The sequence below is a fragment of the Gymnoscopelus microlampas genome, assembly GCF_963454915.1.
Source record: "Gymnoscopelus microlampas genome assembly, chromosome: 11".
NCBI lineage: Eukaryota > Metazoa > Chordata > Actinopteri > Myctophiformes > Myctophidae > Gymnoscopelus > Gymnoscopelus microlampas.
The window spans coordinates 1,403,715-1,417,891 of record NC_139948.1 but is presented as its reverse complement, the minus strand read 5'-3'; the positions used below and the strand labels follow the sequence as shown (position 1 = coordinate 1,417,891).

At 41.1% G+C, this 14,177-nt stretch overlaps 1 protein-coding gene across 2 annotated transcripts; it reads left to right on the top strand.

The window, feature by feature from the left end:
* The first annotated feature begins 937 nt into the window (after positions 1-937).
* Positions 938-9,005, top strand: smim22 (small integral membrane protein 22). 2 transcript variants are annotated; one of them, XM_084072167.1, is made up of 4 exons: positions 938-1,003; positions 3,188-3,340; positions 7,404-7,474; positions 8,629-9,005. In XM_084072167.1, the coding sequence occupies exons 2-4, from the start codon at positions 3,205-3,207 to the stop codon at positions 8,674-8,676; spliced, it is 255 nt and encodes an 84-aa protein (XP_083928293.1). In that variant the 5' UTR covers positions 938-1,003; positions 3,188-3,204; the 3' UTR covers positions 8,677-9,005. The 2 variants fall into 2 exon arrangements, with proteins under 2 accessions (XP_083928293.1, XP_083928294.1); XM_084072168.1 differs by having other exon boundaries at positions 943-1,003; positions 3,200-3,340.
* Positions 9,006-14,177: the final 5,172 nt, after the last annotated feature.

Below are 14,177 nucleotides of genomic sequence, written 5' to 3'. Positions count from 1 at the left end.
CCATGACAGTCATGGAACCACTTGTTCTTCTTTTGCGATGTTTTTACATTTACAAGTGTCACATCTACATAAACGTTCACATTTCAAATCTAAAAAGCGTACCTCCATGCCACAGATGTAAGTAACAAGTACTGCTCTAAGTACCCGTATCTCCCGTATTGTTCAATAAAAAGTATTTTAATCCAATTGGCAGCCATTTTATATACACATATATTTTTTCCTGATGTATCAGAGAGTGCAATACACCTTCTAACCGGTAGTATCGCATATTCAAAAGCATCGGAGAAAATGTGGAGAAAATGGCTGCCGATCGGATTAAAAAGCTTTTTATTGAACAATACGGAACATACAGGTACTTAGAACTTTGGCGGCGCAACTTGTTACATCCATGGTATGGAGGTCAGTACTTTATATTTGAAATTTGAACGTTTATGTACATGTAAGTGTTGTGAATGTAAAACAAATCAAAAACCAGGAACAAGTGGTTCCATGACGCTTGTGACAGACGAGCGTCATAAGTGTTCACACAAAGACCCACCGTCGGTTGGCCCGAGGGTGTCACGTGCCTAAAGAAAAGGGAAAAAAAGAACAGATGTACAAGCTGTCAACGCGTCGCGACGTGACGCGTTGATAGCTTGTAGATCTGTTCTTTTTATGCGCGCTGCACCGCCGTACGGCAAAGTGCTTCTCCGCCAACAGGTGCAGTGTTGCCAGATTCTGTGAGAGAAACAAGCAACCAGGTCTTGGAAAACCAGCCCAAAAGAAGCGACTATGGGCCACACGTGCACTTTAACATATACATCAGCTATTTGAAAATAGCAGATCTACAAGCTCACAACCCGTCGCGATGCGACGCGTTGTGAGCTTGTAGATCGGCTATTTTCAAATAAAATCTGGTGGGGAAATTATAATAAGCAGATCTGGCAACCCTGAACAGGTGTGTCAAGAAAGCAGGTGATTTCTAACCAGGAAACAAAGCCACTAAACCAAACAACACTGACAGGTATGTTTAAACAGGCTTAGAACAGATTATAGACACTAGGATTACTCTTTGGATTCATTTGATGTAAGATTTATAATGTTGAAATGTGATTACTAGCCTACTTGAGCAAAAACCAATATAGGTTATTAGTTATTTCTCTCTTATTTTCCAATGAGGTCAGAGAAATTAAAGCTGTCGCTGATATATAGCCCTGAAACATGACTGTCATACCATGCCAGTCATGGACCCACTTGTTCCTGGTTTTCGATTGTTTTACATTTACAACTCTCACATGTACATAAACGTTCAGATTTCAAATATAAAGTGCTGACCCCCATGCCACGGATGTAATAAGTTGAGCCGGACCGCGATAAGTACCCGTATCTCTCGTGTTGTTCAATAAAAAAGCATTTGAATCGAATCGGCGGCCATTTTCTATTATTTTTTTGTAATGTATCAGAGTGCAATACACACCCCCAACCGGTAGTGTCGCGCATTTGAAAGCATCGGAGACATTTTGGAGAAAATGGACGGCGATCGGATTAAAAAGCTTTTTATTGAACAATACGGAATAGACAGGCACTTATACCTTTTGCGGCTCAACTTCTTACATCCGTGGCATGGGGGTCAGCACTTTATATTTGAAATATGAACGTTTATGTAGCAGGTGTGAATGTAAAACAAATCGAAAACCAGGAACAAGTGGTTCCATGGCGCTTGTGACGGACGAGCGTCATGTGAACCATGGCTAGGGCTGATACAAAATGCAATAAAAATACATTTCGCAGTCCTCAGATAATAGAAAAACTCGTAATGCGCATGTTGACTATATTTGACCTAATGTATCTCAGTATATATATATATATATATATATATATATATATATATATATATATATATATATATATATATATATAGCATAACCAAGTTGACCTTTTTTATCATTATTTTAGTAGGTTTTATTGATTTTCAGAACAGGTCTACATTTGTAACTCGTAATGTCCTAAATACTACTAAACACTGAAAACGTAACAAAGTGTGTTCTATAAGAAATGTAATTTAATTTAAAAAAGGGGAAACCGTCATTCCAAATATTTTGTTCTCTTATTATAACTTAATTGTGTGTCCCCAATTGTGGAATGGACCACCACATATTGAGCTATAACATACAGCAGGCTACTTTTTTTAAATTTTTATTTTATATATATATATATATTTTATTAGGCAAAAAATGTAAACATCACAATTACATGTATAATACTTTGACTAAAAGATCTGTCCAAAAATGTCCTTGCGGTCTTGTTTCCATTGAGGTGCTTGCTATTCATTTCATAGACATATAGTAGCAATCAAACCGTTCAAATATCAACACAAAATACAGAGAAAATGTACAAACAAAACAAAGATTAATTAAAAAAAACAAATAACTTTTAAGTTGTGATCATGACAGATCGGATGACTGGAAATGAAAACAAGTTATGTGTTGTTGTAGTCACACATCACAAACCAGACAATATTTCCTTACTCCAAACGTTATTTAGCAAGTGCATTTAGTTGTGTCTATGGTGACCATATCAGTGAATCTTTTTTTTTCAGCACACAGGGCACTGTGCTTTCAATCACTTTCTTTATCAATGTATTAATCCAAGTTCATAAAGGTTACAAATGAAACAATTGATACATTTTGGTCATGGAGTATTCTATTTGATCATAATAGTCACAGGTATAAAACCTTCAATGTGAGCATCCTTGACATGAAAAAGTCACTGATGTAGGGCAGTGGTTCTCAAACTCTTTCATGTCAAGGACCCCCAAAATGATAGGTATTTGGCCGCGGACCCCCATCTCAAATATTTTGTTCCAGGGACCCCCCAGAAGCAAAGATTTGAGTTACAAATGTTCGCTTAAAAATATATATATATATTCAAACGATTTGCACACATTTTCTAGATTTTTCATAAATAGCAGATCTACAAGCTCATAGCGCAGCACTCGGTGCCGCGCTATGAGCTTGTATATCTGCTATTTATGAATAGCCAAAGTATATAAAAGGTTAAAGTGGTTAAAATGATTGTGATGCCATATTAACACATTTTGCTGGGGACCCCCTGGAACCCCCCTAAGGACCCCTTGGGGGTCCCCGGACCCCACTTTGAGAACCACTGGTTCACCGTTCTCCACTGTCATACCTTATGTCTTGTGTAGTTTGTGCTCCAGTGACAATGGGGATGATGAAGAGGGATCTGGGAGAAGAGGTGAAGGAGCAGTTCAATGACATTGTGTCCAGGTTCGAATCCAAAGAGTTCTTCCAGTCTGACTGGGACATCGGCTCCTGCGCTGTCTTCTTCATCTTTATTGGTAAGCTAGTCCTGAGCAAGCTTGGGCAAGTTAATCACTTAAATAAAACATGCAAATGCATTACTTATTACTTGCGATCAAGAGTAAATAGTTACATTACTTCGTTACTTTTGCTATCCAATAATTTAGCAAGAGGGCACATGCTTAAGACCGGGAACGCATCTGTGTCATTTTAAGATTTCTTTGGGCTACTCAAAAATGGCAGATATACAAGCTCATAGCGCGGCACCGAATGCCGCGCTATGAGCTTGTAGATCTGCAATTTTTTTGAAAATCGTGAAAATGTGTTCAAATCTTTCAATATACATAGTTTTTAAAGTGAACATGCTTTACTGAAATCTTTGCTTCTGGGGGTCCCTGGAACAACATATTTTGTGATGGGGCCAAATACATATCATTTTGGGGGTCCTTGACATGAAACAGTTTGAGCACCACTGATATAGAAACATACGTGTTTTTCAAAAAACTGTTAGGATTTAGAAGACATAGAATCTGTAGAATTTGATTCAAAGATTTGCACACATTTTCATGATTTAAAAAAAAAATAGCAGATATTCAAGCTATGAGCTTGTAGATCTGCTATTTTTTGAATAGCCAAAGGAAAATGACTATTGTTTTGGCTATTGCAATAAGTTACACTACTAGTTAATAATATTACGGTATTACATAGTAACTGTCCAACACTGGTCTTCAGAACAATATCCTGTTTCATGTTAAAGCTGCTACCCATTCTACCAGGTTTACTATCGAGCATGTTTTAAGGGAGAGCTGGTTTGAGCAGTTTTTACTTTAATGCAGTACCTCATGTCGACCAGTAAGTGTCCTACCCGACCATAGCCTGGTTCCAGCTCATAGACCCCGCCCACTCTCTGAGTGAGCTCCTCTTGGTCTGGCATTATAATGTCAGCCTATGGCTTTTCGTGATCGAAGAGATACCTGACAAATCAGAGTCGGAGGTGGGAGTGGTCTAACGACAAGCCAATCAGTGAATATCTGCTAAAACAAGCTGTACGATGACGTCAGATGTAGGCGGAATCGTGAATCTCTTGTGATTGGTTTAGGGAATTCGAATCCCCTCCCGCTGGTAATCGCGGACACTGCAGCCAATGTCAGGCTGAAGCTCCACGCAGCTTCTGTCTGATAATCAGGCTAACCCGACCACATAATCTACATTTCTCATTGAAGGGTAGTTAGACCTTCTATATCAGGTAGAGCAGCTACAGCCACTGAAGTTGTAATAGTTATTAAGTTACTTGAGTAAAAGTATTGGCATCAAAATATACTTATAAAGTACCAAAAGTAAAAGTACTAAAATGTTTGAAAATAGCAGATCTACAAGCTCACAATGTGTCGCATCGCGATGCGTTGTGAGCTTATAGATTGGCTATTTTCAAATAGCCTACAGTATATATAAAACAGGGCTAAAGTGGTTAATGTATGTTTTTATAGTATAATAATGTATATCTGCAAAGTAACTACCGTAGTAACTAAAGTTTTCAAATAATTGTAGTGGAGTAAAAGTACGATATTTGACATGAGGGACGTTGTGTACGGTGGTCCGCGGAGTGAAGTGTGAAGCGCGAGGACGCGCTCCAAAGATCTGGGGGGTGATTGTAGCCCCCACAGTCAAATTAGCCAAGTACCTGCGTGCAACAGACCTGCCAAGTGGGCTCAGCCCTATTGGCATGACAGGTAACACGTCGGACTGGCGAGTGGGAGCCTCAGGTTCAATCCCAGCTCACTGCGTTCCACTACACAGGCTTGTAACCTATAGGATTACTCTTTCATTTGTGGGTGTCATTCATGCCCACAACCACCCACCCAACCAACACACTGAACAACAAAATGCAGTCGGTTTTCCTAGTACTTAACTCCTCTCACCCACGGTTTCCCACAAAAGTAACACAATGGTTCAAGGTTTCTTTATTGCTCCATCTTATGTACAGGTGCATTCATTTAAACGGCCTTTGTTCTGGTTCTTCACACAATGTGGCAGCAGTAGCAAACAATAACAAAGAAATAAAAAAAAGAAAAAGAAGAATCAAATGGCAGTATTAAGACAGTTTGCAGTATTTTGCATCCCTATTCTGGGGAAATGTTCGCCAAACAATAGCCAATCTACAAGCTCACACACAATCTCGTAGATCAGGATTTTTTTGGTGAAGAGATTTGGTGTAGAGTGAAAACAGTGCGTACCAAGAAGGCTACTGTTGCAACTCAGATCTTTTATTGCGGTTTTAAATGGTTAAGACCAGGAACGCATCTGTGTAACCACTTTAGCCATTATTTTATACTTTGGCTATTCAAAAATAACAGATCTACAAGCTCATAGCACGGCACTGAGTGCTGCGCTATGAGCTTGTAGATCTGCTATTTTTGAAAAATATTAAAAAAAATTGAAAATCTTTGAATATATATATATATATATATATATATATATATATATATAATATTGTTAAAGCAAACATTTTTAACTCAAATCTTTGCTTCTGGGGGGTCCCTGGAACAAGACATTTTGAGATGGGGGGAGGGGGGGTCAGCGGCCAAATACATATCATTTTGGGTGGTTCTTGACATGAAGCAGTTTGAGAACCACTGATTATAGCAACACGTTTTTTCCAAAAGACATTTAGATGACATGTGTAGATTCCCCCAGAAGCAAAGATTTGTGTTACAAATGTTCGCTTTGAAAAATATATATTCAAAGATTTGCACACATTTTCACGATAAAAAAAGATCTACAAGCTCATAGTGCGGCACTCGGTGCCGCGTTATGAGCTTGTAGATTTGCTCATTTTGAATAGCCAGAGAAATCTAAAAATGACAGACGAATGCGTCCCGGAATGCTTAGTGGGTGCTTTGTGCAACGTGTTTACTCCTAAAGTTATCAGCATCTATTTGCATGTATCACTGTGTGTATGTAAGGGCTGTAAAGTGACCTCTGCCTTGTAAATGATTAGACAAACATAAAAAAATGGAGTACTTTTTCCATCACTGCCTGCGATATAGCAATCTGTTGATTACAGTGAGGCAGCTCCACTGAGACTTGTACACATTGATGACAGAGAGGCAGCTCCAGTGGTGTGTTCTACCGTAGTACGCACGCTGTATATGCAGTATGGCCTGCAGACTTTTTGCGTCGCCACCGCATACATTCAAAAACAGTTTGAAACGACGTATCTGATACGCTGCACCCAGGAGTGGCTGGGCTGGGGGGCGCAGAAATACAAACAGCAAGAATGTGGTCTGACCGTCTGACTAGTCTAACTCTGAGGTGAAGGCTTATCATGTGCGTGGCTATTGTTCTTGAGGTGATAATTAATGGCTACTGGCGAAGGAATTCACACATTTCAACGACCTGCCATTTACTTCATTGAACGTAGGTCACTGAATTGAGTACTTTAGTAGTTAGTATTCAAATTGAGCATCATAGCACAGCAAAATCTTGCATCTTCAATACAGTTTGTGTCTTCAATGCCAAGTTAATACTATTCTGTAATAGATACAAGAAAGCTTGCTGTTAACACTGCTATTATATCTGATAAGCCTAACCAGCATTTATTTATAACAATCCTTGCACTTCTATGGTAATACAAAAAAAATGCATCCAAGGCTAAAAGCAGCTCCGAAGTGGTTGAGTTACTGGGCGATTAACATTAGAAACAGTAGAACATCAGTACAAAGCATATTGTAAGTGTAGGCTACTCAGTGTTCCTGTGAAACTGGGCCTGAGTGGGCCTGGCCGAGTTTGTGCGGGGCCGAAACGCGCACTGAGCCCGCACAATTTTTTTACATTGATTAATTATACGCGTGTGCGTGCCGGAGGAACTGGGGGGGAATTGTTATAGTATACCCTCCAAAAAAATCTAGAACACCACTGGGCAGCTCCACTGTGACTTGTACACATTGATGACAGAGAGGCAGCTCCACTGTGAATTGTACACATTGATGACAGAGAGGCAGCTCCACTGTGAATTGTACACATTGATGACAGAGGCAGCTCCACTGTGACTTGTACACATTGCTGTCTTTTTCCAATGTTCTGTTTCCATTCTGTGTGAAGGTATGGTTCTCCTGCTGATCAGCCTGGTTCTCATCCGCTGTTGCTGCTGCTGCTGTGGATGTGATGAGAAGGTACACACCCATGCACACATAAACACACTAAGGCTGCAAATATCGATTATTGTCTCCGCCAGGCCGAAAGGCATGGCGAGAGAGTATGTTTTGCCCCCTGTCCGTCCGTCTGTCCGTGTGTATGTCATTCTGTCTTGTCTGTGTTATCTCCGGCACCGTTGGCTTGCTCGCAGCGAAACTGTGCACAAAATATATGGGTCACTATTTACACTTTCAAAGTTAAATGAACGTTCTAAATTTGAGTGTGTACCCATAGAGCTACACAGGGAACTTCCCTCTTGACGTTTTGAAACCACTCCTGTAGCTAAAGATGGTACATCACATGAATTTAAAATCTTATTTGCCATGACTGATTTCAGTCATGTGGATTCCATAGGGTCTAGGACAGGGTTCTTCAACGTTTACAGGCCAAAGACCCCCTAGCTGAGAGAGAGATGAAGCAGGGAACCCCTATATATTGTATACAATTGTTTCAGATTCAACTTGTTAACACCTCTTTGCCAAAAATAGCAGATCTACAAGCTCACAACGCCTCACAAGCGCAAGGCGTTGTGAGCTTGTAGATCTGCTATTTTTGGCTAAAGTTCTCCTCAGAAAATGGATGCTTCAAGTGGATAAGGTAAAAAAAAATCCTTTCACGCAAAGATTTGGCGGACACCCTGTAGTAACTCTGAGGCCCCCCTAGGGGTCCCGGACCCCCTGTTGAAGACCCCTGGTCTAGGAGTACATAGGTATAGAATGATACTACCAAAACACAAGTTTACATATTGCACTTAATAGTTTAGGACAGTGGTTCTCAACCAGTGGTCCGGGGACCACCAGTGGTCCTTGGGGGGAGTACCAGGGGGTCCCCAGCAAAATTAGTTAACATAGCGTCACAATCATTTTTACCACTTAGCTTTGGCTATTCAAAAATAGCAGATCTATAAGCTATTTTTGAAAAATCTTGAAAATGTGTGCAAATGTGGAACAAAACATTTTCAGACGGCATGAAAAAGGTTGAAAACCACTGGTTTAGGAAACAGCACGCTAGTGTGGCAGGCTCCTTTCAAGCCTTTTCACAAATCGTAGATTGAGAGTTGCCCTAACAAAACTTTTAAGTTGCTGTGATATGTATTTATTTACTTCAATCATGTTCCTTGTCTCCTGAACAGCCTCGAAGACATAAAGTTGGAGTTGAAAATATGGCTCTGGAACCCTGACGAGGGAATCGGACTCAAAACATGGCTCTGGTACACTCAGGGCTGGATCAGGACCACACTTACTACACTGAAGAAGGATGTCATTTCTACAAAGTGGTTGTTTTTATTTGTGTAGATCATATCGTTTCTACTATGTAATTTATATTGCCCAGCACTTTCACACATGTGCCATATAATAACAAGCACTTTTAATCTTTGCTCATAATGGATCGGTGGTTCAACTGGTTTTAGATTCAATCTGAATATTATATTGACCATGAATTCATGACTCAATATGTCAAATACAATATTCATCTCCTCTAAGCATATTCACTCCATTAACATATTGGAGTGAATATATCTATGCTGCTAAAGAACATGACATTAAACTAGCATCCTTTTTATTGCCAATGAATACTCTTAAATGAATAATATTTAACTATTGCATAATATCAGTAATGCTTTTATTTACTTACAATTTGCTTTGTTCACCTTGCTAATGTCAAATAACTCACTGAACATAATTCTTATTTTGTATTTTTACAGATATACAGTACATCATATAATTTCCTCATCTTGTTGGCATGATATGTAGTTTGACAATACATCAATGTTATTAATGTTTTTATGGTAAAACATGTTCAAAATAAAGATAATTTCAATAAGTAAATACAAATCATATTGTGTAAATGTGATGTACAACAACTAATAGCTTATCACTGAGACATAACCATAAAGTGTTCTCAAAAGCAAGGAAGATATAGGCTTACTATATTGTAGTATACTAATTAATTAAATGATGTCCCAGATCTAAGATTTAAAACAGGTGAGCATTAGATGGCAGTATACAGTCACAGATTGGGAGATTACATTGCAATGAGTGAAAGTGTAGTTGAACTTCATGTAATAGTGCTTGCTCCAATAGAGCGTAACAGTTGCTGCTATGTTTTTCAAGTGGTTTTTCAATGTAACATAACTTTCTTTTCATTCCATTTCACTTATATTAAGAGTTTTAAATGAATAGTTTCAAAGGAACAGCATTTTGTGCCAAAAAGCAGAAGATGGCAAATGAAGTCATCAGCGCACTCTGAAATAAGTAACACTTTTAATAATGCACAGCAGCAGATTTCTAAAGCGTTTCTGAGACGTGTGTGTTGTCTTGTTGTAGACTTTGCACATCTTGCCTTGATGTGGACTTCAGTATCTGTATCTGAAGTTCACCCGTCTGGGCCTTGCAACAGAACCTCCATTAATAGGCTCTATGCACAGCAGCCATATTGGGAAGGAATTTGGCCCCTGCCGTACTTCCTTTCCGGGTGTTACCAATAATACTAATTAAGGCTCTGTTCCATTTAGTGTGGCATATTGGTTGTCTTATTTTCAAGGACCCCCATAACTCTGAGAGTCAGAGTTACACACCCACCATAAGGGGCCATTTGGGAGCCAAAATGGAGTGTCTTAGTGAGCCAACATGCGCGATATCAGCACCCTGACCAGAATGGAACAGAGCCTTCATTAGTATCATTGGTAACACCTGTGAAGGAAGTAAGAAGAGGCCCAATTTATTTCCAATATGGCTGCTGTGCATAGAGGCTATTCCACCTAGGACTAGTTTAGTTTATCTCTAGTGTTAATCATGCTGCTCTTTTTACCGTCATGTAGTTACTTTGTAACTATGTTTGGAAAAGCACTATATACAAATATAAATTCATTATCGTTAACATTATATGGTCATTGGCGTATATGGGGCCGACGACAACTCGGAGCGCGCATCGGCGAGGGAGTGTGGTGCCTGCAGCGTCAAGTCATTCAGATATGCGCTTCTCCAGAAACACTGATCCGCAGGGGCGTCAATTGGGTAATACATGGGATTAAGGTGCAAAAGGTCAGTGCGTCCACCTAATGGTGGACTGACCCTGGTATAATCCGCAAGTAGCTCCATGAGGGGGAGAGGGGGAGCCATGTCCAAGTCATTTGTCCCTGGTATAATCCACAGGTGTGTTCAGGAAGAGCCAGAAAAGTCTGCGACCAGCTGGGCAGTACCGCCTGTTGTCAGGCTGCTGAACAGGGCTCATGCCTCATTCAGCATTCTGACAGCAGCCGGATTAAAACTGCTCCAGAACCTGGTGGTGGAACTCTTGATACTGCGGTAGGGCCCCTTGCCCGGCCGCGGTCGTTGTAGGGTTTTGAACAGTTTGTCACTTAGGTGGTGCTTGTCTTTGATGATGCGCTTGGATTGGATTTTTTGTTTGGGGTGTATAACTTTATATATATCAATTTCACCACTTTTGCAGTAAAATATTTTTACACAACAATCCATTTCATGTATGGGAGGCCTTAGAGATGAAGAAAAACTATGTTGTGTTTGGTTCTACCTCCGGTAGGGGTATCTCGTAAACTAAAGCCCTTTTTGGCTGTTTGTCACAGGCCTAAAAGGGTGCGTGCACGATGGTCGAGGGTCCCGACTATCGCTTGGAACAATAATATTTCTAACGCGATCCGCCATTGCAGAGTGATCGTCCGTCGAAAATGGCTTGAAATGGAGAGTTTTTTCTCAAGGAGTTATAATGGGAGTGGACGGGAGGTTGTTTTTTTGGCACGGATCCACATCCGTCCTTTCCATTTTAGAGATGGATGATCCCAAAGTTGTGTTAGAGCGCCCCATGTGAAAAAAAAAAAATAATCTCCTCATTCACGGTTTTGGCATCAATGTGTTAAGAGAATTGAATGGACTAAGTCACTACAATCTTGCTACCATAATTGACGGCCACAGTCATGGAGTGTACACGAGTGTATGGGCTCAATGGCCAAGCAGACACATGGCCCAACTAACTCCACATTTTCCCCCAAAATTCCTCAATATTCTGCCTGTCAAACCAGCTGCTTCGCATCCCATCACTGTACTTGCAGGATGTACAATTAATATCAAACGCATTATGCTCCAATACTTATGCAAATCACTTCGCCCACTCAAAATTCACGTCCGGGTGTTTCTTTTCACCAGCCAATCATCATGCACCTTCCCTTTCACGTTGCCACGTCCGTTGCCACGTCGCGCTGACGTACGCTAAACAAGCGCTGCCGTGCGCACTATGCGAACGAGCCCAAAGGCGCGCAAAAATAAGCCGACCATTGCTTAGACACAAAGTCAGACCTGGCAACGCAGCCTACGCCAATCATGTGTGAGAGATCTACAAGCTATGGGGTAGAGACGCCGTGTGCCATGCACCGTATCTTAGCAACAACGAAAGCGCTCACTCTCATTGGTCCTGTCACGCTACGAGCAGTTTCCAGACAATGCCATCGCAGAGAGCTTGCTGTAGTGTTTACATATATCTATGGCTGTAGCCATCAGTCAGTCGCAGCGACGACGGACAGGGCGCTGTGATAGTTGCCATGTAGCTAACGCTAACGTGGTTGTCATACCTGCAGCGGCTGTGCAATCACTTTGTCAACAATATTCGTGTGGTGAATGTTATTATTGCTGCTCCGTTAGTCCATTGTAGATGATGTATGTTGTGGTATGTAACGTAATGGCAGGACCGCCCCGTGCAACGCACGTTTAGGCTGCATTATGTTGCAATTTCAGTCCGATTAGGGCAGTGGCTATCCCCCGCCCCCCCCCCCTACATCATATTTGAACTGGGGACCCCCCCATTTTGTTTGACTCCGTTCCACAAGTCAATATTGTGAAAATAGCAGATCTACAAGCTCACAACCCTCACGTTGAGAGGCGTTGTGAGCTTGCAGATCGGCTATTTTCAACATGTTTGCCTCTTTCTTATATTATTTGACAATGTGCCAAATGTTTTATAGTATAGTTTGTTGTGTGTGTGTGTGTGTGTGTGTGTGTGTGTGTGTGCAGTACTGTGCGTCTTCTGATTATTAAAAGATGCATCCAACTCACCATTCGTGTGTCCACATGCACTGTTGTGCAAACACACAAAAACAGCCGCCATCTCCACACACATTCCTTGTGTGTGTGTGTGTGTGTGTGTGTGTGTGTGTGTGTGTGTGTGTACGCGCGCAACAACACACAAACGGCCGCCATTTTGACCAGATTGTACAGGGTCACACATTTCCGTATAACACCCGCCACCGAAAAGATGTATGATGACTCATTGTATTATTATTTGATTATTAGATAATGATTATACATGCCCCATGATTATTATAAGATCATATATCTTAATCAAAAATTATAATCATATGATATAATTAATCATCATAACTTATTAATACTCATAATAAAATAACAATATTAAATAACAATATATTGCCCATTTCCCCCCAGCCATTTCGCCATTTAGATATGTATATATATAGAGAGAGAGATAGATAGAGATAGAGATAGAGATAGAGAGATAGACAGATAGATAGATAGATAGATAGATAGATAGATAGATATCCAGTAAAGTGCAGTACTTGAGCACATGTAGTTATTTACTCACCTCTGTAATTTAATTCATGACTCCCAGGATCCATTCTCTTTTGGACTCCTCTTAGGACATGCTTATGTCTCCTACAGACTACGATGTGTCTATTGTTGTCGGAGCAGAATTCATTTTCCTGGCAAATCTTCACTGACCGGGCCATGGCCCCACTAGCCCTCATGACGCTACGCCAGTGATCGGCGCTGCCAAGTGGTCTCTACGTGGGCGTGGGCGCTACGTGGGCGTGGACGCTACGTGGGCGTGGACGCTACGTGGGCGTGGACGCTACGTGGGCGTGGACGCTACGTGGGCGTGGGCGCTAGATGTGAGGCCGGCGCAGCCGGCCGAACTTCTAGTCTAAGGAATGGGAGGACACTCACATTAGTTTTTGAGCGGTGTAGCCCCCCCCTATAAGTGGGGTTGGGAAACCTCATTAGTACACCCTTCGCTGTACTATGATTGGCTCATAATAGCACACCCCTCAACATTAGTACACCCCTAGCTGTACTGTGATTGGCTGACTCTATTGGCTGACTCTATTCAGCACTGTGATTGGCTAGCGAGACACATGATGAAATTAATAACCTATAAATAGGACTATGCACTGCACTTGGGTCGGCCTCATGTAGGCCGACCCAAGGGGTCGGCCTACATGAGGCTTTGTCCCTCTTTCGTCCATACATGGGCATAAAAGTCTGTCCACTTTGTGGAAAAGTCTGTCCCTCTTTCGTCCATACATGGGCATAAAAGGGAATTTATTCTGGGTCTGGCAGAACCAGGTCTCCTGGTCTTGTTTAAGTGAGCTTCCATCACTTGTGATGACCACACCGCTCACTTCACAATGGGTGTGATTTTTTTATAGAGCGGTCCTCTTGAATTGTAAGAAACATCATAATTCATACTGTAATGCAATGATGTTTTTTCTAATAAGACTTGAAAACAAATCATCATCATGTTAGGATATTGTGCAGTAGGCAATATAGGCACACATACATACATATCTTGTCACATCTTGCACCCATGTTTTGTTTATTTTCATTTATTGTTTTGGCACTGTTTTCTGTACGTCACAACGGCAGCCGGCCACTG

Excerpts from the sequence above, each read along its gene's own strand:
- smim22 (XM_084072167.1), top strand. The coding sequence starts at position 3,205 with ATGGGGATGATGAAGAGGGATCTGGGAGAAGAGGTGAAGGAGCAGTTC. Across the intron at positions 3,341-7,403 it reads TGTCTTCTTCATCTTTATTG|GTATGGTTCTCCTGCTGATC; the intron begins GTAAGCTAGTCC and ends TTCTGTGTGAAG. Across the intron at positions 7,475-8,628 it reads GCTGTGGATGTGATGAGAAG|CCTCGAAGACATAAAGTTGG; the intron begins GTACACACCCAT and ends TCTCCTGAACAG.